This window comes from Zonotrichia albicollis, chromosome 4, assembly GCF_047830755.1.
Source record: "Zonotrichia albicollis isolate bZonAlb1 chromosome 4, bZonAlb1.hap1, whole genome shotgun sequence".
In the NCBI taxonomy this organism is placed as follows: Eukaryota; Metazoa; Chordata; class Aves; order Passeriformes; family Passerellidae; genus Zonotrichia; species Zonotrichia albicollis.
This window is the reverse complement of record NC_133822.1, coordinates 12370287-12392108: the sequence shown is the minus strand read 5'-3', so window position 1 is coordinate 12392108 and position 21822 is coordinate 12370287. Positions and strand designations below refer to the sequence as shown.

Sequence of the window (21822 nt, the reverse complement as noted above, 5' to 3'; positions counted from 1 at the left end):
TAAGGCTACTTTTTCCCCATTTTCACTGTGAAGAAAGTATTCCTGGGCAGCATCCTCCTACATTCTCCAGCAGGATAGACCATCTGAGCTACTGTCAATCTGAAGTTATATCCCAGAGGAAATCAATGAGCTTCTCTTCCAATTAATGGATGACTTACTTTTATGAATCAGCTTGTCCTTGACTTTTTACAGTGCTGTTAAATCACAATGTTTTCCACTATCATTTCACATTCCCTGTCTGGAAAGGAAGCATACACTGATTCTGTTTTCAACCACAGCTATCCTGTTTTGCCAGCTCTTAAAGAAAATGGAATTTGCAATTGCTGGAAAGGACATATCAAAGGAGATAGGTCTGGCCATGAATGTCACTACCAAAACTGCTTTCCTGTGATTTACTCTCCTCAAAGCTTAATTCCTGAGATGACACAGAGCTAGAGCCATCTCTTCTCACAATAGTGAAGACTGGGAAGCTGCTTGCCCACATGGCAACTGCAGTTTGCTGAGAGCACTACCAAGGACAAGATGCAGCATGACCAAGGTGTTTTCTGCCTATAGCATTCAGAGCCTTACATGTGTTTTGTGGCTGTTCTCCAAATCCCTAGATTTGGATGGATAGCGTCAGACAGTGCTGAAAGCTACCATGTTTCAGCATGCCTATTTTTCTGCAGGCATGGTAAAACATAGTAGTGCACAGTAGTGCTCCTAAATCAGGAGTAAGTTTAGGATGTGAAAAGTGCTAAAATTCTGCACAACAGGAAAAGGGGAAGAAAATGCATGACACAACCTTCACCTAGGTCTTCTGAAACTGGAAAATGAGGAATTTTCCTTTCTCCAGAACTGGCTTGGTAACTGCTGCAAATACAATTGTACATCCCACCCTGGGACATATCCATATCATTCCTCTTGGCAATGCAGGGAAAACCAATTTTATATGCACTGAGACCTGTGACACTTATGGAAGGCAGCATTTGACTCTCAGGAGTATATGGTCATTTCTAATTTAGTAGAAAGGGGTACTGCACTAGCAAAAAAAGAGGAACCTAAGGATCACAAACCCAACCAATTCATCCCATTCTCAGGACATACAAATTCTGAGGGCAGAATTGACCCATTATCATCACATCATATGATTCTGGCCCATCTATTCCTTGGTGTCACAGGGATGTACACTTGTGCAATAGACACTTGAAAGTCTTACCTGGAGTCATGGAATGTTAAGGGACTGGAAGAGTCCTTAAAGATCATCTAGTCCCAACACTCACTAACATGGGCTGGGACAGCTCCCACTAGAGCTGGTTCTCTAAGGCCTTTTCCAGCCTGGCTTTAGACACTGCCAAGGTTGAGTCCAAAGCCCAAACTTATTTAGTTTTTAGTAAATACCAGTTCAGTTGTCTAACTTGAGTTGGCTTACCCTGATTTAAAAGAGGAATGGATTAGTTCTCTGCTTCCTGGCTTCATAGAGAATGCTCACTCATAAAATGCAAGTGAAAGATGACTTAGTCTGACCTAGAGGGCTAAGAAACCCATGGCCATGCCCACTGCTCTGCTGGGGCTAGTGCTGCCAGTGTGAACAGAAAGGAAAGGACAGAAAAATGCAAGGTCAAGGACTCTCTATAAACCTTCTCATGGCTTTACTGGCAATTATGCCTCTGTAACAGAGCAAAGATTGTGGACGCATTTTTAAAAGAAAAATGTTGCCACCTATTTTTCTATCTTTCCCCTCCTCTTTGTGTTACAACCTTGTCATTGGAAATTAAGTCTGTGCTGCCTGCAGTTGGGTTTCCCTCTCCATTCTTCTGCACAAGAATTTGACAAAAATGAGTGCTGCTTTTGCTGTGTTGGTATCTGTTGACAGATTTGTAATAAGTTCATGGTTAGGCGCACTCATAAGTGAACTTGTGGGCAGTGGTACAGGCAGTTAAACATTACCACTGCATACTAAGGACAACCAAGCAGTACTCTTAGTCTATGTACAGAGCTTAAAAATAAAATACTGCCCAGAGCAGAACATTGTGAATACCAATGCCCTTGAAAGGTAAGTTCGTAATTCAAAAATTATTGAAGTTATATGAAAATAAGAAAATAGTTGAAAATATTTTCTGTCCTAGGCATGAATGCTGGGAACAGAGTAAAACTGCATTAAAAAAAGATTTTCACCACAACTAGGATTTATAGAAAATTTTGGTTGCAAACTGTGTGATGGTGTCCTTTTTATTTGACTGATTATGAAAAATTCTTTAGCTAATGAGATATCATCCTGTCTGCATTTGATAATTTCTCTTTTTTTTAAATATCCACTTTGAAAAAGGATTACTTTCATAGAATTTTCAAGAAAATTTTGAAGAAAATATACCAATTAGGCACTATGGAGGTTTTTTGGTTGTTTTTTTTCCCACCACTACTACTGAAAAGAATCCTCCACTCTCCAAGAATATTTGCCAACTTACCTGGCAAATCAGTACCTGCCATCTGCAACACTATAGTATATTTCAAAATGTAGTTTTTACTTCGACAAAAATGCTCCACTATATAATACAATACTGAACTAAGAACTTAACAATCTAAAATAACACAGAAGATGGAGAAGCTACAGCAAAAAGAAAAGGTTATATTGTTTATAGGTTCAAATTGTAGTCTTTGTGGTTGTAGTGTTGCATTTTGAATGACAAATTTGTTTCTGTGGGTAGCATATTTTACTTGACACTACTTTATTATTGCCTTGAATGTAAACAAAACAACCTCAAAAAAAATACTCATTGTGCCCATATTGCTGACAGTGTCTGTCATACACTTGTGTGCAGTAGTTGCAATATTGTTGTGTTTTCCTTCTTTAACCTGAACCTGTGGCACTAATGAGCATGGACTGGGGTTATAATAAAAACATGCTTAGGCTAATGATGCTCCCAGACATCCTCCGAAGTGGGATTTAGTCTCAAAACTTTTTTGTGAATGCATTTCCCCTTCAGCTGTGATGTTTCTCAGCATTTTCAGACAAACTTAATTCATCATAACTCTCACATAAATATTACATTTTTTTGTTTTCTGTATACAGGTAATAATTTTTAAATATTTTTCTCCACCTTCCTTTCTGATCAGTTGCAAATGGAACATTAGAAATTAGGAATTTATATTTATTTTTTAGGAGGATCTTTTCAAAGCTCCATTCTTTAAAATTATGAAAGTAAAAACACACAGTAGCATTCACAACAACTCAGCTTTCAGAGTACCCACTCATTACCATGTAAATAGCACAGCCACTAACTCAGTACACCTTTCTCCGCCTATCATTCCAGTGCCAAGTTTGTAAGTTCAAAAGTGCACCCCTATTTGCCAAAACCAGAAGACCCATTTTATGTCTGCTAAGCAATTATTTTATGAAGGAAGAGTAATGGAACTTCAGTCCATTTTAAATGATATATTGTCTGTCAGCCAAGTAGATCTGTTCTGAAAGGCATGGCCCTGACAGTAGGGCATGGCTTGCGTGACTCTGTTTAATTTCATGTCTACTGTTGAAGTAGTTGAATATGGCCAATACAACAAAAACCATTTCAGAGTTTTCCGAATATGTTGAATATTGACTTATGTGGCAACAAACACATTTGCAAGACAGTACAAACTTTCATTGCCACGCCTGTTGCATTCAAATAAAATCTAGTTTATACATTTCTTCTGTTGCCCTATTGCTTTCTAAACCCAATAGCATTGTTACATAATGGATATGTGAAACTTGAGGCAGATCAAACTCTCTCTGTTGGACATCCACAGAACCAGCCCAGAAAAGTGGGCTTTTTTCTCTTTAAATTTGTGCTTTCTGAGACCACAGAAGAAATAAGATTATTATTATTCCAGAGACAGACTTGATGAAATTACAGCTCTGAAAACACCGCGAAAACATCAGCATTGCACAGCTGAATTTCTCAGCAGTAATGTAGAAGACTGGAACCAAGCCACAAATCTATTTACAGGTCTGTTTTATCCACAGACATCTCCTCATGCATTGCAAAGGGCCTCAGCAGCACTCACCCAGACAGCCTATTGGCACTAAAAAGGAGGTTTGTCCATCTCCACCCTACTTACATGGCACGGTGCGGAGGTAGAGATTGTCTCTTATGATCTGCTGGAGCTCATGGTCCACCGAACCTTTCTGGAACCGTAGATTGAGGTAGTGACGAAGGTCCTTATCAACGATGCCTCCTGTCAGGGAAAAGACAAATGAAAGTACAATTGAAAATCATATTGCTTTGATGGAAGCAATGAATCACTTGTGAAGTCTTTGTGGCTCATTTTCCTTCATGGTTCTGTCCTGATGGAGGACAAAAAGCACACAGAGCTTTCTGGTTAAAGCATGTGGTTGGTACAATATTTTTTACTATTGATAATTGCAAAGGTTAAAAAAGTTAATGGCTCAATAACTGGCTCAAATAACTGGCTAAACCTGTACAGTTCAGAAAATAAATATAGGATCATAGAGCTGTCAATTATCTTCCTGCACAAAACTTGACCATATTGTTATCATACAGCTACCTATATATGTATCTAAATAATAAAGTATTAGGCATTACATTTCCCATGACTGTGTACCAATTTCCCATTTCTTATTCAAGTAAAAATCTTGGCTCCAAATCTCTCTGCAGTGCTCAGTGATTCTAGTCCATATGTAACTAGAATGAAATGTGGCTTTATTTAGTGATTACATAAATTTTATATGTTCTGGTTTATTTATATTGATAGAACTCACAATTGAGAGAGACACTATCAAAACTGAGGGTTCATATTTTATTTCCACCACCAAAAATGGTATTACAACGTCCCAGCACAGCAGGGCATGTGGTGGGAAAACTGAGTTAAAAACCTTATATTTGCCACTTTTACTATAACTTTAGGACAAAACAATTTCAACTACTGACTGGAAGATGTTTCATTATGAAAGGCAGATCTATAAATCTAATCCAACATGATTAATAAGAATTTCCCAATATAGTTCCTCCCAATTTCTCCTAACCTTGAATAGGGATCAAATACATAATTATGGAGAAGTCTATAAATAACTCAATTTCTTCTCTCTCTGAAATTCTGACATAGGAAAAATATAGAAAATCATTACTGCATTGAGTTCTGACATACATTCCCAAGATGAAAAATTGCAAGTAGATAGATCCCTAACTTGTTGCTTCATACAGGCGACCTTAAAACATTTTTTCAAATGTCATTTGCTATTGAATCCTCTGCCAAAAGCCTTATTGACTTAGACAATATAAAGATTTTCCTGTAAATAGGAACACATAACATCCCTACCAAATTATTTGAAAGTCACTGAAGAGCATAAATGGTTATAAATTAAAATATATTTCTTCTTACAGATATTCCTATTTATCTGCCTACTGTAAGTCCATAATGTTATTACTGCTGTTCTTTGTCAATAACTTCAAAACCTTTTCTTCCAAGCTTATAAAAACCTTATAAATAATTTCTCTCTTCTTTAGCTAAAGGCAAAAAAGCCAGCAAACTTCCATAATCAAAAGAAGAGGGGAAAAAAGCACCCCAGCTCATAAGACACAAAATACCTGTATGCCTGGTTCCCTGAGGCTGAGAACTTCCATATGGATCTCTGTTCTTCCAGGATCCTCAAGCTCTAAGTAATCAACTACTTGGTACCACTAACCCTGTTTCTTAAAATAGAAAAGTTTTTGCAGATGAGACCACCCTTACTTCTAATTTCTTGTGAGATTTCTGAGGAATCTCTCTGTGTCTGCAGAGAGATTTCTGAGGAATCAGAAATTTCTGAGGACTCAGAAATTTTCCTCAGAAATCTCTCTGTGTCTGCAGAGAGATTTCTGAGGAATCTCTCTGCAGACACAGAAACTCTCTGCATCTGCGGTCGTTTGTGATCGGCTGCAAAGAGCAAAGGTCCTGCAGCTCTTGCTCTTCTCACTCGAATGTAGAGAACATGCCCAGTGATGCAGATACTTTTCGGCAGCCTGAGAAAATGCCAGCTCAGGAACAGCAGCTGTAGCCTGCCCACTGACACAAACCTGAATCATTCAACTTATAACATTAAGAAGTTTAGGAACCTATACAGATTTCTGACCGTCCAAGTGCATTTTTTATTTACAGTCTCTCATTTCAAGCATGGCCATTTATTTCATTAAATTCAACCTGTGTAATGAATGCACTAAAACCTCCTAAGTACTTCATAAAAAGCGTCACCTGATATTTTTGGCAAATTGCATATTCCAAACCAGATATAGAAATGTGTATTTACAGGAAGAGATGCCTACAGCCTTGCGTTTGTTACATGCAATTCAAAAGCAAGTTTCTAAGAGAAATAAACAGAAATTAAAATCATGGTGCAGAGGAAATAAAACTTCAAAGCACAATGGAAAAAAATTTTTTCTTAATATCTGAGTACATAATATAGAGTTTTGTGCATTTTAAAGAGCAGTCAGATTAACTACAATTAACTACAATGTACAATTACAAATTTTCTTCTTCAAAAGTAATTTTGTTGTCTGAACTAATTCATGTTTTTCAATACTTTGGGCATAAGCTACTTTTTTTTTTTTTTTTTAATCTGGTATAACAATGAATTTTTTCTCCTAGGAATTTTAAAAAATAAAATAGTTCTAGAGCTCAAAAAAAAAAATTAGATGTATTATATTTTTAGTTCATCCTTTCAATTGTCATTCTTTTGCTTTTCTCCCCTAAAAAATTCTGTAGTTTTACCTGATGCTTTTTTAAAGCATATTGACTCCAGAGGTGCTTTTGTGGTATTTAAAGTACCTAAGCTTTGGAGCAGCCTGATCCTTTTGAAGTACAATCACAACAGCATCTTGTGTGTGCAGTTTTGGGTCCATAAGACTTTTTCCAAAAAAACTACAGTGAATTGCAAATATGTAAACCAGCCTTGATTCAGCAGCAGTGAATTACACCTTGTGTTACAGACTATATAAAGCAAGAACAACATGTGTAATAGTAATAGGACTGTGTCCTGCAAAAGGCTGAAAATAAGACACAGAAAATGTTGTCATTTGGTTTACTTGGTAGGGAAAGAAGAACAGTGACCTTGGCAGTAAGTTCATAGAAAAAGAAACAGGGGGAAAGCACTTTTACCGTAACTACTATTTAATGGCCCTATCCAGCGCCGTCAGACAAGTGACTGACTTGGTTTCTGTAGAATACAACTTCCATTTATTTTCTCTTTCTGTAGAACACCGAGAGTTACTGAGATGTTGAAAAATCCCTGACATGAACCAAACCCCCTTCTTTTCTCTTATTTCCAGCTTCCCACAGTGGGAGAGCTGGGGATGGTGCTCAGGGACCCCCGGTGCCCATATCACCATTCCACAAATCCCTGGCGCTGCTGGGGCTCCCAAGCTGGAGCTCAGAGGGAAGGAGCTCCCCCAGGCCATGTCCTGCTCGCTGCATGTGACAGCAGCAGGGAGCACTGGTGTGTGCCAGAGGTGTTATACAGCTCAAGCTTCAGGAGTCCAACCCACAGACCATGATATACAGGGTTTCTGGCCACAGGAGGAGGCTGACAACTGCGTGATGGAGCATTCACTGGCTTGCAGCCATGCAGTGCTTTTATGCTTTATTTTCTTTTGGCTGGCTTGAGGCATGTGCTCTGTTTCAGTTTCATTTCACTCCAATGAATCCCCCCCCTTGCTTTGCTAGCTGAGAAACATAGGTTGTGAATTAAATACTTCCAGTAATGATCTCTTGCATAATGTATGTGTGGTTTGGGTACAGCTACCAATCATGATGGCAAACTCATAACCATGACTGGAGTTGATTCCAGACATTATAGAATAAGACATACTTGGCTGAACTAAAAACTGCTCTGTTTGCACGTTATAGTTATGAATCCAATGAGCAAAGTATAACTTTTTACAGTGTTCTAATGTATTTCTCTCATGTTTGCTTGTCTTTATAAAATCTAGTAGAAAAGACCAATCAGAAAAGAAATACAATAAAGAACACACAGACAAAAGGGTACTCAATAGTTTCTAGATCTTTAGAAGATACAAATCTGAAGATAATTGCCATTTCCAAGAAAATGGAAGGGATAAATGTTTATAATTTTCTCTAATTCTAAATATTGTAACCGGTTTTTTGTAACTTCCTATGTGGTAACTCACTGATGTTCCAGCTGGAGTCTACACTTGCATTATATTTTCCATGAAAAACATGTAAACACAAACATTCCTCTTGTTCCTGCAATGTTAAATAATTTGTTTTGCCCTTAAGACATTTTTATTGGTGTAAATTTTCAATAAACACTTCTGAGTATTCACCCATTAGTATTTGCTCATCTTGTATCATAATCTTTCATTGAATTGACTTCCAAAAAAGTGGTGTGGTAAATTTTTTGGATTTTTTTAACAGTAAAATCAATTGCATCTCTTCTGAGTATAATTTGCCTTCAATATTTTATTTGCTGGGATTAAAATTTATAAGATTTCAGTTTCCCTGTCTTCTATAAATACTCCTGGTTAGAAATATCTATGAGCAAGCAAGAATTTTAGATCTATATTTGCATCTCTACATGCTCTACATCTGGAGAAACTAGAGGAAACATCTTAGTATTGTTACTCTCAGAAAGCAGACAAGCTCATAAACTTTCAGTATAAACTGCCCCCTCTCTTCTACAGCTCTACTTCAATCAGATTAGCTCTCCCTTTGTTTTTAACAAGTTTCTACTTCTGACTTTAAATATAAGCCATATATTTGGCAAAGTCAAATGCCTTGAATGAGCTGGCTTTCAGCAGTTTCAGCAGGAGTACTCTACTGGAGTCTCATCCAATTATTTATTCAGGTGGAACCTGCAGCTTCATATCCAACCCATGGGGTGGGTCTGTGGCCATCTGAGAGCAGCTCAAGTTCCTTCTGCACCTCTTCAGTGTAATACATGCAATTTGGTGCCTGCTAGATTAATTTATCCTTCACTGTTCACAGATAATCTAATTGACCTTTCTATAAGTAGCCTAAATTATTACCTAAGTTTTTAAATTCAGCTATATCAGGAATATCTGATTTATTATTTTTATTATCAGCTATATCAGGTTATTATCTGATTTATTATTATTCTTTTACCCAGGAAGGTGAGTGCAAGAATATTATTTTTTTTTTTGTGACTCTCTGGGATGTATCAAGAAAATCATAGTCATCACAGGTAAGAAGCTGTGTGCATGATCTAAATGCTCATTTCTGAATGTCTTTTCAAATGGCCTGGTAGGAATCCAGAATACCTGAAATGACCTTAGAGAACCCATCTTAGTCGTTCCAATAATTTTGTGACACCATTACCACTTATCGTTAAACATCTCTATCATTTTTTTTCATTCTGTCATATACAAATATTGTGAGATGATCTATAATTCCCTCTTCCTGTCCTGTTCTCCGACCCTGCATCACCTCCAGGCTGATGCAAAAAAACCAGAAATGAGCAGCAGTGAGGGATGGGGACCACACAGCTGTGAGAGTGCCCATGTCAGCCACAGCTCCTGAACACACCCTCTGTCTTACACCCTGAAAGATTTTAAGCATAAACCAAAATTTCCTGCTGTATCTCCTGTTTTTTCCCCAGATGATCCTCTCAGAAAAAGAGCACCACAATTCCTTTTTCCCTCCCACAAGTTCAGTGACATTTTATTGTAATCAACTTTAAAAAATATCCTTAAGAAATGCTTCATTAAAGAACAAAAATTATGATTTCACCTACTCAGATGAATTCATTTTGTTTGCAATACAAATGGTACTTTTTAAACAAATGGAATGTGTCTTATTTTAATAATTGAATAATAAAGATCTCAGGCATTTAAACATATGAGTCAGTATAAAATGATTTACTTAAATAGTTTCTTTAACTGCCAACAGTTAACCAGAAAAATCACTTTGAAGAGAGAATATGAAAATTCCAAGTAATATGAAAACTCTTGGTTGGATTTTAGAAGAGTCATTATTAAAATACAGCCTGTAGTTAAGCCTATTATTTGAGGGCAATCATTCTCAACAAACCTATCTAGTGCTCAGATTAGTATAAAAATGAGTGTTGGCATTTCCCCCGTCATGGTATAATGGGCATTCTCAACAAGGGACGATCCTTCAAGTCTCCATGCAAAACATGGAAACACCGTAACAGTAAAAAACCACTTTAGTAAATAATAAGAAGCATTTATTTCACTGTCAGCCATCAGCTGAAGATCACACATTTTATTTTAAAGCCTCTCTATCCCTAGATTAAATTGTTCATCATCTTTGCACTTCTGCCTGCCTTTCACTGCTACCTTCAGCCAAGTCTGACTTATCTGCAAAGCCTCAAACCTTTGGGGTGAGCTATGAGCTCTGTGGACCGTGTGTGACGGAGAACCAAGAGGGAATTATGCAAGAAAATCCTCAAGGAAAAAAATAATTTCTTTCACATTTGGGGCTACTCCAATAAATTGTATTCTATGATCCTTGAATGGAGATCTAAACAAATTTCAAGGCTTTGGAAAAGATTAGATCTTGGTATTCTTCTATGTGCTAAATACAATGAAAAACATTTTAAGATCTAATTTATTGATGGGAAACGGCCTTTTCTTTCATAGACTGCTATTTTCTAGTCTTTCTCTTTGGTATGGATTATATTACTGACCTTTTTGCTTATGGATCTTTTACATACACATGTATCATATTTACAGCACTTAGACTTGTATCCTTAGATTTATCCTTTGATTTCTTCCTCCTAGTGTTTTAAATTCAAAATTTTAAAACACAGAATTGTAGGATTTACAAGTTAAACTGCATGGGGATGACACTACATACAGACCATATTTAAAAATCTGCAATAAATTCTAGCCAATGACTGATTTTACCCCATTATGAGAATTCATATTTGGATGTCTGTCTCTGTACAAATATGCAATTCCCTAATCTCTACAGAGGATATATTCCACCTGCTCTCCTCAGACCAAGAGACTGGCTGAGGTTTGCACACTCTTTGATCTTCACAGTGGAGAAAGTTTCCATTTTGTTTCTGTTTTTTGGGAGCAGAGGAGTCCTCACTGCCTAAGGACACCCTGGGTTTAATTCACCACTGTGTTACACCTGCCTTTGTTGCACCTTATGGGCTAGTCTGAGGACCAGATAAACAGGAAACCCTGGAGCAGCCACAAATGAGACCAGCACCACAGGAGAAGGCTGATTCTAGGAGTACTGTAAAAGCATATCATTCCCTGGATTTATTTTCTGAGTTTTTGTGGCTAGCCTCAAGCCTCTGTTTGAAATGTGAAGACACAAGTGTGCACTGTGCTGGAAGCAAAAAATGTGGTTTGTAATGATACAGAGAGGCTGTGTCAGCAGGAGAATCAACTGAGCCAAACACATGTGCATTTTGTGCTTGAACTCAGGTTGCTGAACTTCAGCTCTTATTACAACACAGAGCTCCACTCCTCATAGCTAGAGAGAGTTTTCCATTGCAAAGCCAGCTGCAGCACCTTCCAAAGGCTGCTAGCAACATGAAACATGGACTTTCTAATCTCAAAGTTACCCCAAGTCAACTTCAAAAAATGCATATTTACCCAGTAAAATAATTTTGTGCCTTTGCTGTTTAGAGGTACTTTGTTTTGTTTTCCTAGAATTAGTTTACGACTCATCACCGTTCTAGATTGAAGTTGCTGGGAAATGCCATGAGTTAACTGACTGGTAAAAAAAGTCCAGCTGTCATTTCTGTAACAGAGAGGACAGTTTGGGGCACTTTGCTTTCAGAATACTCATCCTTTATTTGGTGCTTCATTTAATAGGTGCATAAATAAAGTGACGTTCAAATAATGTTGCTGTTCTCTACAAAATCTGTTTGGAAATGAACTGCCTTTTACTCCAGTTTTTCAAATTCACTAAATCTAATGATGAACCTGCTGTTTGTAGATGCCTCCAGTTTATCAATGATCTGATTTTTAATTTACACACAAACTGTAAGACTGCTACTGAGCTATTTAAAAGACTCATGTTTCTCCTACTAGACTTGCTACAAGGCAAATAATTATCTTTACAGATCTTTTTGACAAACATAAAATTGTAAGAGATCATACATTTACTTACAAAATGAGAATGTCAAAACCCACACTCATCCTGTGCACTCATATAAAGGCAGCAATATTTTCTCTTGAAATTTGTACATATTTACTGAAGTCTTTACTAGCAGTCAAACACTACCTGGCATTCAGATGCTCCCACTCTGGGAAATCTCCTTCTATTTGGTCAAAGGGTATCACAACAGAGTATGAAATTTGCTAGCACCAATGTTTGTTATGTAACCAAGCTCTCAGATACAGCTCCCAAAGAAAGTTCTATAAACTGACTTGAAGAAGTCAGCTGGAAAAGGGAAATAATGAATTTTATTGGTATTCTTCTGAAGACAAAGCCTCTTTGAAAATTGATGGCGAAAGATGAAAATTCACAAATAGGTTTAACCAGAAATTGACTGTATCATACTAAAAACATTTGAACAGATTAGTAAGGCTGGTTTTACTTCCAGAAAAACATTTGTATCATTATTTCAGTTGGATATATTTCCAGAAAGATGTTTTGTATACTGGGAAGATCTATATTAGTCAGAAATGTCCAACAGTAAAACTTAATTAATGAGGAAAAAAAAGTCAGGAAGGTGTAAGAATTTTATTTTTAATCAAACTGTAGCAAAATATTTTTAATGTGTATACTTGGAAGAAAAAAACAGCCATGTGCTGCTCTCAGAAAAAAAGAGACAAATTGAGTTCTCTGAAAAATGCAGCATTAATCTGCAATACACAGTAATGCTGATAATGGGGGCCTCATTTGCTCTGCCCAGATACAAATTGTGCCTCACTCCATCAGTGCAATTCTCTGTGCGTCAAGGATGACTCACCCAGCACTGAAACCGTGCAAGCCCTCTTGGGGTCAGCTGGTGCCTGCCCAGAAGACCTGCAAGAAGGGCCTGCTCAGACAATATTCCTCAGGAATTCCACACACATCTCACTTGTACCAAAAGCCACCTCTGCTGTTCCCATCCAGAGCCTCTGCAGTCCCCTCTGAGCCCCATTCTGGACCACCTGCCCCTAAAATCTTGTGCTGGGAGCTACATGGATAGATTGTCACTCTTCATGAAGGTGCTGTTACAGGATTTATTATTCAAGCAAAAGCAGAACTTGTACATTCAAATTTCTCTTCCAGTGGGTGTTGTCATTAAAGTGCAAGAGTTCTCTTTTCATTACATTGCAAGGGTTCCGTATTGCTAGAGTTTTGTACCTCCTTCATGTTTCTCATAGGCATCTCCTCTAGCAGCCAACTGACTCCAATTCTTCCCTCAGCCAACCAATCCACCCTTTTATAATCCTCTTCTTGCTGGCTACAGGTGTGGCCTGTTAAAATCAGGCCTGCTCCTAATCTTTAGTAATTGGTTCAGCTGCAACTCTTTAGGTGGTAAGATTACTTTCTATACTACCTTTATTTACTTAAGTTCTATCCCCCTACAAGAGGACAAACATTCTCCTGTCCTTGCTTTGAGTGGGTAAAGCCAGCTCCTCATAAAAGTAGTCAGAAATTGATCCCCACCTTTAATGGAAAAGTTACTCTTCTGTTTAATACTCTTTTTCTATTAATACATCAGTACAATTGTTCACTAGTAGGGACACAAATATTCTTTTTCTCTAATACTCTATTCATTTTATCTTTGTGGAAGACAACTGTGATGGAACTTTGAGGTCTGACATGTATTTAAATAAAATATGAAAGACTGAATTGGAATAGTGGCATAATTTTGCCAGACTTGAATTATTTGAAAGGTATTTTACTTAAATCATAGCTGCACAATTTTAATTGCTTGAGATAGAGACTTATTTTCCTTACTTCTGGAAATAATATTGCCATATTAATAGGCTGTGAATTGCTGACACTTTGTAAAAAGAAAAATTAATCTGGGTAAAAGAATCCCAGTAATACACAATTTATGAGGGAAGTAAGCTCACAGAGGTTACCATTGTATGAGTTCTAATAATAGTTTAAAAATATGATTTAGGTTGGTATCTGAATAATGGCAGCCCAGTTTTTTAAAGTCTTTGCAGCATCTCAGTCTGAACTCGTAATGTACCATGAAAAACCACTACCATAATACATTACTTTCTTGCTTTCTGATAGCACAACAGCATTTTGCAGACTTTGTACTCAAGAAACTTGTCAATTCCAAACTCAATTTTGCAATAGATAATCGGAATTTTTGATTTCACAAATTTATTGATAATTTCTGAGACTGAATTGCATACATGTTATCAAAAGTGCTTCCCTTCCTGAAAATGCTGTATTCCAGAATCAAGTGCCATTCATATCAAGTCAAAACAAGTGTAAAACACTGAGAAAAATTAAAAGGGGAAATGCTTTGCAGCTATTTTTCAGCTATGGGAAATTAAGCTGCAAATAAGCCTGAGGCTGAGAAGGTATCCTCCAGTTTTACAAACAACACAATACTAAGCACCAGTGTCACAGCCCTCTGCATCTCACCTATGTGGGATGCTCCTCTCAGCTTGCAGCCCACAGTGGCACCACCTCAGCGTTATCACACAAGTTAGCCAGGACAGACAGAAAATGTCTCAGCACACAAAACTAAACGAGTCATGCTGGAAACTGAGCAAGTTCTGTTCCCAAGCCAAGGGCAGGGGAGTGCCTGGGCATGTTGAGAGGCCACTGGAGCAGTGGATGCTCTGTTTAGCCCTTGTGGGATAACACTGGAGTGGTGATATGCCCTGCACACTAAGAAACCTGCATTTCAGTCAAGGCAGAAGAGACTGAAGACACTGGAGTGTTTGAGGTCACTTGGAAAAAATTCTGCTCTGCTAGTGGAACAGGTCATGTTTAGGCTTAAAAATAAATCAGACAGAATATAATAGTGGATGTAATATTTAGAGTTTTACAAGCAGATCATACTGTTAATCCCACTGAATGGGAATTAACACCCTACTTAGGTGTTAATTAAATGTAAAAATATTTGTCATGACAGCACTCAGCTCCAGGTACCAGAACATTCCACACTAGAGAACTATTGCTCTGGATCACAGTCTGGGTTGTTGTGTTGGGTGGTCTGTCTCTGACAAACATTTTATCAAGGCAAAAAAAAGAACCATCAGTCTGGATGTTCTGGCTCTGCAGTGTGGCAGGGCAGACAGCCTCTTTAATTCTGCCTCTGAATCATTCCCACTGAGGATACAATTCCTACAGTCACTCTTCTTTACACATATGGAAAGGAAAATCTTCCTACTTGTCTCAGAGATAAGCTGGCAGGATGAAATGAAAGCAAATAAATAACCACAAAACACAACACAGAGATTTGTAGATGACAAAGCAAACGATTGCCATGTACTTACTGCTGACAGAGCTTTCTAAGCAGTGCAACACCGTTCTTCACTTCCAGGCACAGCCAGACGGCATGAGCCCATGGCTCTGGGTCAGACACAAATAGTAGATCCCCAGCATGCAAACACAATGCAGCTTCAAATTAGCCTGGTCTCAAAAACCTACAAAAATGGGACTGATTTTTTAAAACAAAAAAATGGAAGTCTTTTTAACGCTACTCAACAAACACTTCAAAATTACTGTATGTGTAGCCAACAGAGCAGTGTCTTTATGCCATCAAAGGTACCTTTTGTGTAGAATGGTACTTTAGCATGAAAGACAGCACTTGGTCTTGGAGCACTGAACCAGCTGCTCAGTGCATGAAGAGGCTGTTATGTTCTGGGATGGTCTCAGTTGGTTAGCTGAGTTCCCTCGTGCTGATTTAATTAGCACTGCTGGAAAATGCAAATGACCAAAAGAGGCACTGTGCATTGTGCAGAATTAGATTGTGAAAAATATGTGTGCTTACATAATATGTTTCAACAGAGAAATAAAATGCTCCTGCTCCCAGGAGCTGTAGGCAGGCAGATGGTGGGTACTCCAGCAAGATCATGCACTCTGCCTGCAGAGACACGATGCCCTCAACCTCTGGGGAAGAGACTGCTGCTGCATTTCTCTAATACCCCAGTCTGCTGAGCCACAGAACAAAACACACAATTACAGCTGGACTAAAATTGCTCACTCTGCATCCCCAGAAGCAGAAAGGTGTCACATCAGGGGACAAAAATGAGATGACAATCTGTAGGTTCACTTTGTTACCCTTCAGGCACATTGTCCCTATAGCTATGATCTACGGGACTAAAATCAATATAGTCTGTAGTTCAGGAGTATGCCTAGTGGTTTTGCAGAGAATTTATTACATTTTCACAGTTGTTACTTAATTAAAAGAGAAAACTAGAGGGATAAAATCATAGGACAATAAAGAATTTGGCAAGCCACTGAGGTGTGGATTAATAGTTACACATTTCCAGTTTTATCTGTGCATGTTAAGGTCAATATCAATCTGCATATGGTACAAAGCCATTAAAAGAGCCTCAAACACGAACATTATCAAGCAGGATGTGCCTGTAACTTCACCTGCCTTTTCTGTAGACATTTTGATGCATACCCCATAAAATATTAGATCTGTACTTTTCCAATGCAATTTCCTTCATTTAATGCTACAGGTCCAATATACTGTAAGTAAATTTTACACCATATAAGAAATGCCAGCAGTCAATTTACCTTTTCCTATTTTTAACATGCTTGACAGTATTAAACCAGCATGCAGATATAATGGAGAGATTTATGGTTTTAAATCAGGAAGATAATAAAAATTTTCTGTTTCTCTAAGACTGCGATAAAACAGGAAATTAAAACAATAAAAGGCCGGATTCTTGGACGCTTGTACAGCTGTAGAAAAGTAAATTTCTGTTCATCTCATGTATTCTCTTCTATACATGAGAATACTGAAAGGAATTTCAGTATTTGAAGACTGAAAGGAAACAGAATAATTTCAGTAGTAGGCTTGAAGAATTTTACCTTTACCCATTTTGAACACATTTACTACTGTGAGGCCTCTTGGACAAACACTGGTGAACTTGGGCCTCACATGCAGAACAATGCTAGTGTGCAAGTCAGATTGTTTACTCATCCTATACTAACAAGCTCAAATAACGCTAATGCCAGAGTAGGTCTGCATTCAGATTTTGGGGTATAAGGCGTCAGAGCAGAAAGACACTGATGGTTACATTTAGGGACTCTGCAAGTGTCTATTTTGCTTTAGGAAATGAGGCAAAGGTGATGGCACAGAATGAAACAATGACTTTAAAATGCATATTTCATGCAACAAATAAACCATATAATCTGCTGCACATTAGGAAGGATGCTGTTTGTTTCAAGTGTCCCTTCAGACTAAAATGTGCTAAGGGTTCAATTTGAACGTTGAGGTTGCTTCTGAAAGCTCCTTGAGCTGCCAAGTGATGCCCCAAAACTGCAAGTTAGTTTCCATGACAAAAGAACTTAAAGATTGCAGTGGACTTGCTCAATGTGAAGTTCCTAGAAACTTTATGGCTAACTGAAAAAATAATGCATCTTGGGGATCAGTATTAATAGACAGCAGTTCCTACTGGCCCTGCCAGCCACATTGCGTCCTCAGAACAAGTGAACCCCACAAGACCAAGGCTTTTGATGTCCCAATATTGGGTCTGTATAAATCTGCATGAACCTAACACATCTGTATCTTTATACCTCTATCTTGCAACAGATGTCAGATCTAAAGAAATGCCTCATAAAAAAGGAAGCATCTCTATGTGTCTATATCAGTATAGCACAAGCCACTCACCCTAAGGACCTTCAGACTCTATAATACTGAGGGGAAGAAATATTTTTCCTTGCAGTCAAAGAACATTATAAACAAAAAACAATTTAGACCCCCTGCTAATCAGATTTCTTTTGCACAAATAACAAGTTGCAATGGTGTCAGAATGTCAGTTTAACTCAGATTCAGAACCAGTTTCTACATCAATATAGTGAACTCCTGAGGGGGAACATCTACAGCAGGAGACCTCTCTTGTGTTAACTGAGACAGTAAGGGAAGTGAAAATCCTGTTCATCCCAGTAAAAAGAAAGAAACCAAAACATTTCAAAAAGTTATGAATGTGTGATGTTGGTTGAAGCTTGGAACAGAGCATCCATGGCTGGCTGTTTAGAGACTGACTTCAGTTGAAGCTATGATTTTATTCCTGAGGTGAATTCAGAGGTATTCCATAAAGGCATCTGATTTTTGGTGCTTTAATTAAACAAATGGAGGAGAGACAGTTCAAAGAAAATTGAGTAGAGCAGTCTGTCCTGTACTGCAGTCTGGAGGCATCCTTGAATCTGCAAGAGACTAAAGACGCCATGAAAAGGGGATAAGGCTTTTGTTCTAAAGGAACATGTAAAAGATGTAGTAATTTACCAGTTGTCAAAGAAGAGTTGGCAGATGCCCTTACTCAGAAAGGGAATAGTCAGTGTAGGAAAATATCAACTTTTTTTGGTTGGAGATATCTCAACAACAAAGGAATGCCATACATCAAGGAAAACCAAGAGGAAAGCTAACTTCTGAGGATGCTGCCAGCACTATAGCACCTCCTAAAAAGTGTCAACTGGTTTAAGCCTGGTGCACTCACAGTAGGCCTCACAGCTGGCCTTTGATGGTTTATCTTCAATCAAAATGAATATAGCCTGTATCTTATGATACTGATCTGAAGGATGAACTCAAGTATAAAATTAATTTCTCACTGCAAATATGTTTCTCATGCTAGAAAATCTTTCTTTTCATTCTATAGTAACTTATGCTATGTGCCTTTTTTTTGCTTGTTCTGCAAGCATAATGGTTATCTGCTGCCCTAACAAGTACCCAACAATATACTCATTACTATTGCTACTTTCATCATTATCGTCATCATCATCATTATTAATAATATTAATGCCTGTATTAATCTGTGCCAAAAATAGAACACCACAAAGGGAAAAAAGATACATTTTGGGATAGCAGCCAACAACTACACCACAAACAAGAAAAAATGTTACTGAAAAATGCTGCGTATTAGAAATAATTTATGCAGAGTTTCAGATTCAAACAAGCCAGGCTGCCAAAGGCTACTGAAAGAATGATTGGGTTAGAAAAATGTCACTGAGCAATATTTATGTCTCTAAACTTGGAACCCAGTCATGAGACAGTCTTAAGATTACTTCTTTTTTTTTTTTAAGGCAAATTACATTTTCTGAATTTCTGCATCAAAAAATGGGGGGAATTTAAAAGCATAATACAAAGAGAAGGTATATCTATTATTTGGTGGCTGCTGATTTGGAAAGATCAAAAACCATCCAAAAATGAGCAAAGGTGTGCAGTTATATTTTAAGATTACAAATATTAATGTTTGGTATTCAAGGTCAGAAAAAACCCTTTAGATCCTTTAGTCTGACCTCCCACATGTTGCAGGATATGCTGCTTCAACCAGTACAGTGACCCTTGCACTAAGCCCATTAATTCATGTTGCTACAGCTGTTTCCAGAAATATCTACAGTCTTGAAGATGGGAAAAGCTGAAGACCCTTTCCTTTCTGTTGTGATTTCATTTGCCTTACTCTTAAAAATGTATGCCTTAATTTTAACTTGAATGTCTCTGACTTCTGTTTCCAGTCCTTTGTTTACAGTACTCCTCTCCTCCTTCAATAATTAAATACCTGTAACTGCTCTATGAAAGAAAGTTTATGTTGCAAATTAAACCTATTTCTTTCTCCTTTGTTCTCTTCCTGTTCTTTTTCTCCTATTAATATTGAGATGAACAAACGCAGGGAACAAATTTCCCTGTTTTTATATCTCTTGGATGTTTTCCCCTGCAGCTGATTTCTAATTTGTCTACATTGCATATAAAGATAAGACCAGAGCTAGACACAGACCCCTCACTGCCACTCACCCCAAGAGCCACAGAGGACCCATGACTCTACCACCACTGGAACTGAAGGAAATTTGATGTTCCATTAGAGGAACAAACTGCAATTAACTCATGACTCTTCTGAAAAGTCTTTCATTTCTTCACAGGGGCAATAGAACCCTGTTTTTAGGAGTATTTCGGTATCAGAACAAGAAAGCTTTTAATAGTAATGAAATAGGCTGTCACAGGACACAGAAAAACAAGGATTCAACACAACTATGAGAAATAGGAAAATTACAATACAAGAATAGGATCTATTTTATTAAAACCATCAATCATGGCATTCAATGCCACAGGTGACCAGTAAGAAATATGCTCTAAGGGCTATTTGAAAAGACTAAAGTATTTACTATGATTTCAAAGTCAGCCACTAATATTGGAGGTGGATATCTATATATACTTTTTTGTGATTTGGGCCTAGATAACTTTGGCATTACAAGATGAAACTGCAGGAGAAAAGATGGAGTACTTTAAAACAAACAGAAAAATCCTTGCAAGAAATAACAATAAAGTCTTAAACATTATTTCCTATATGAAAACTGAACTTGCACTTTTCTGTAAAAATATCCTAAACATTCTAATTTGCATTTACTCATATAGTTTCATAATTTTCATCTATTTGCCTAAAGTTTATAGGTACTGATATCCCTAAATGGTGAAGTGGCTTATGACATAAAAGGAACTCTGAATTTTACAGCACAAAGATGCTATGGTAGATTCACATTTATTGTTATTACTGAAAAACATTTTCTTAAATCTTCGAAATTCAGAAAAATTGGAAATTGCAATTTGATGAGAAAAAAAATTAGATGTGCTGAGATTCCCCATCCCAAATTTGTTTGGTTTGCTGGGGTTTTTTCTCTACTAGACATTTCAACAAATTTAAAATGAGAATAAAAATATTTAAAGTCTTACTTTCAGTTGTACACATATGGGAAGGCCAATAGAAAATTATCTCCTTTTTATCATTAACAATTCTTCTGTTATTGCCTATATTTAATAATAGAGACAGGTTTGATGCCATAGATGAAAAAATATGTGATGTTATAGAATTTTGGGTGATAAACTGTAAGCAATTATACCATTAACCAATACCAGGAGATACCTGTGCAGAAGGAAAAGTTAACACATTTCAATAGTTAATAATGCCATATTAACTGGCATTTCACTGCTTCTGAAGGCTTAATTGTCTGACATTAACATTCTTCTTGCACTCAAGGGATGTTCTTTACACCACTCCTTTAGCTAAGGCAAATGTTATTGCAGCTAGGTTTCCTGTCCCTCCCTCTCCCCAAAGCACTCTTTTGGTGGCTAAATAGCTGCTACACTGACAGAGGAAAATATGTATTGCTGATGAGCAGGACAAAATAATGAGAAAATTATTCTGATCAACACAAGATGAATGTTTAAATTTCCAAACCCCTTTTGGCACACCACAGAAGACAGACCACCATTTTGCTGGACAGGATTGTATAAGTCCTTCTACTTGACATGATTTTTCAAATGAAGTATTATTTCATTTTCACATTTATTTTCGTGTAGCTGTAAGTCCCTCAAAAATGGAAGATAATGAAGCCAGTGTCCACAGATCAGATCATCGATTATCCAACATGATAATTCTTAATTTTCTCTCAAATTCTCTCAGTTTACTGTAACAATAACTTCTTCTTTTCCTAGATCATGCCCTAAGCTATGGCACATTTCTATAATGATGGGTGTGGTACATCACTTACACCTTTTCTGTAACTAAGATCTTTTTAATAACCAAGCTCTTCAAGGACAAACAGGTGCTCTGATGCCTTCCTGCCTCTGAAAGACTGCTGACCTACCCAACTAAAATGTCACTTCTCTGAGCTGATTCCTATGGCAAAATAACATGCAAAATTCATGATACTCTAGCCTTTTTTGTATAGCTGTGTAAGTTTGTCTTGCTTATAAGCACTCTGGTTAAAATTTTTCAT

At 37.4% G+C, this 21822-nt stretch overlaps 1 protein-coding gene across 16 annotated transcripts in view; it reads right to left on the bottom strand.

Moving 5' to 3' along the window:
• MAGI2 (membrane associated guanylate kinase, WW and PDZ domain containing 2) overlaps positions 1-21822 on the bottom strand; it is a 702271-nt gene that overhangs the window by 484908 nt on the left and 195541 nt on the right. For 15 of the 16 annotated variants that reach the window (XM_074538810.1, XM_074538811.1, XM_074538808.1 and 12 more), the window contains exon 2: positions 4078-4194. In XM_074538810.1, coding sequence (XP_074394911.1) covers positions 4078-4194 — 117 coding nt within the window. Of the gene's footprint in view, positions 1-4077; positions 4195-15374; positions 15387-21822 lie in introns of those variants that run through there. The other variant, XM_074538815.1, reaches the window with a different exon arrangement.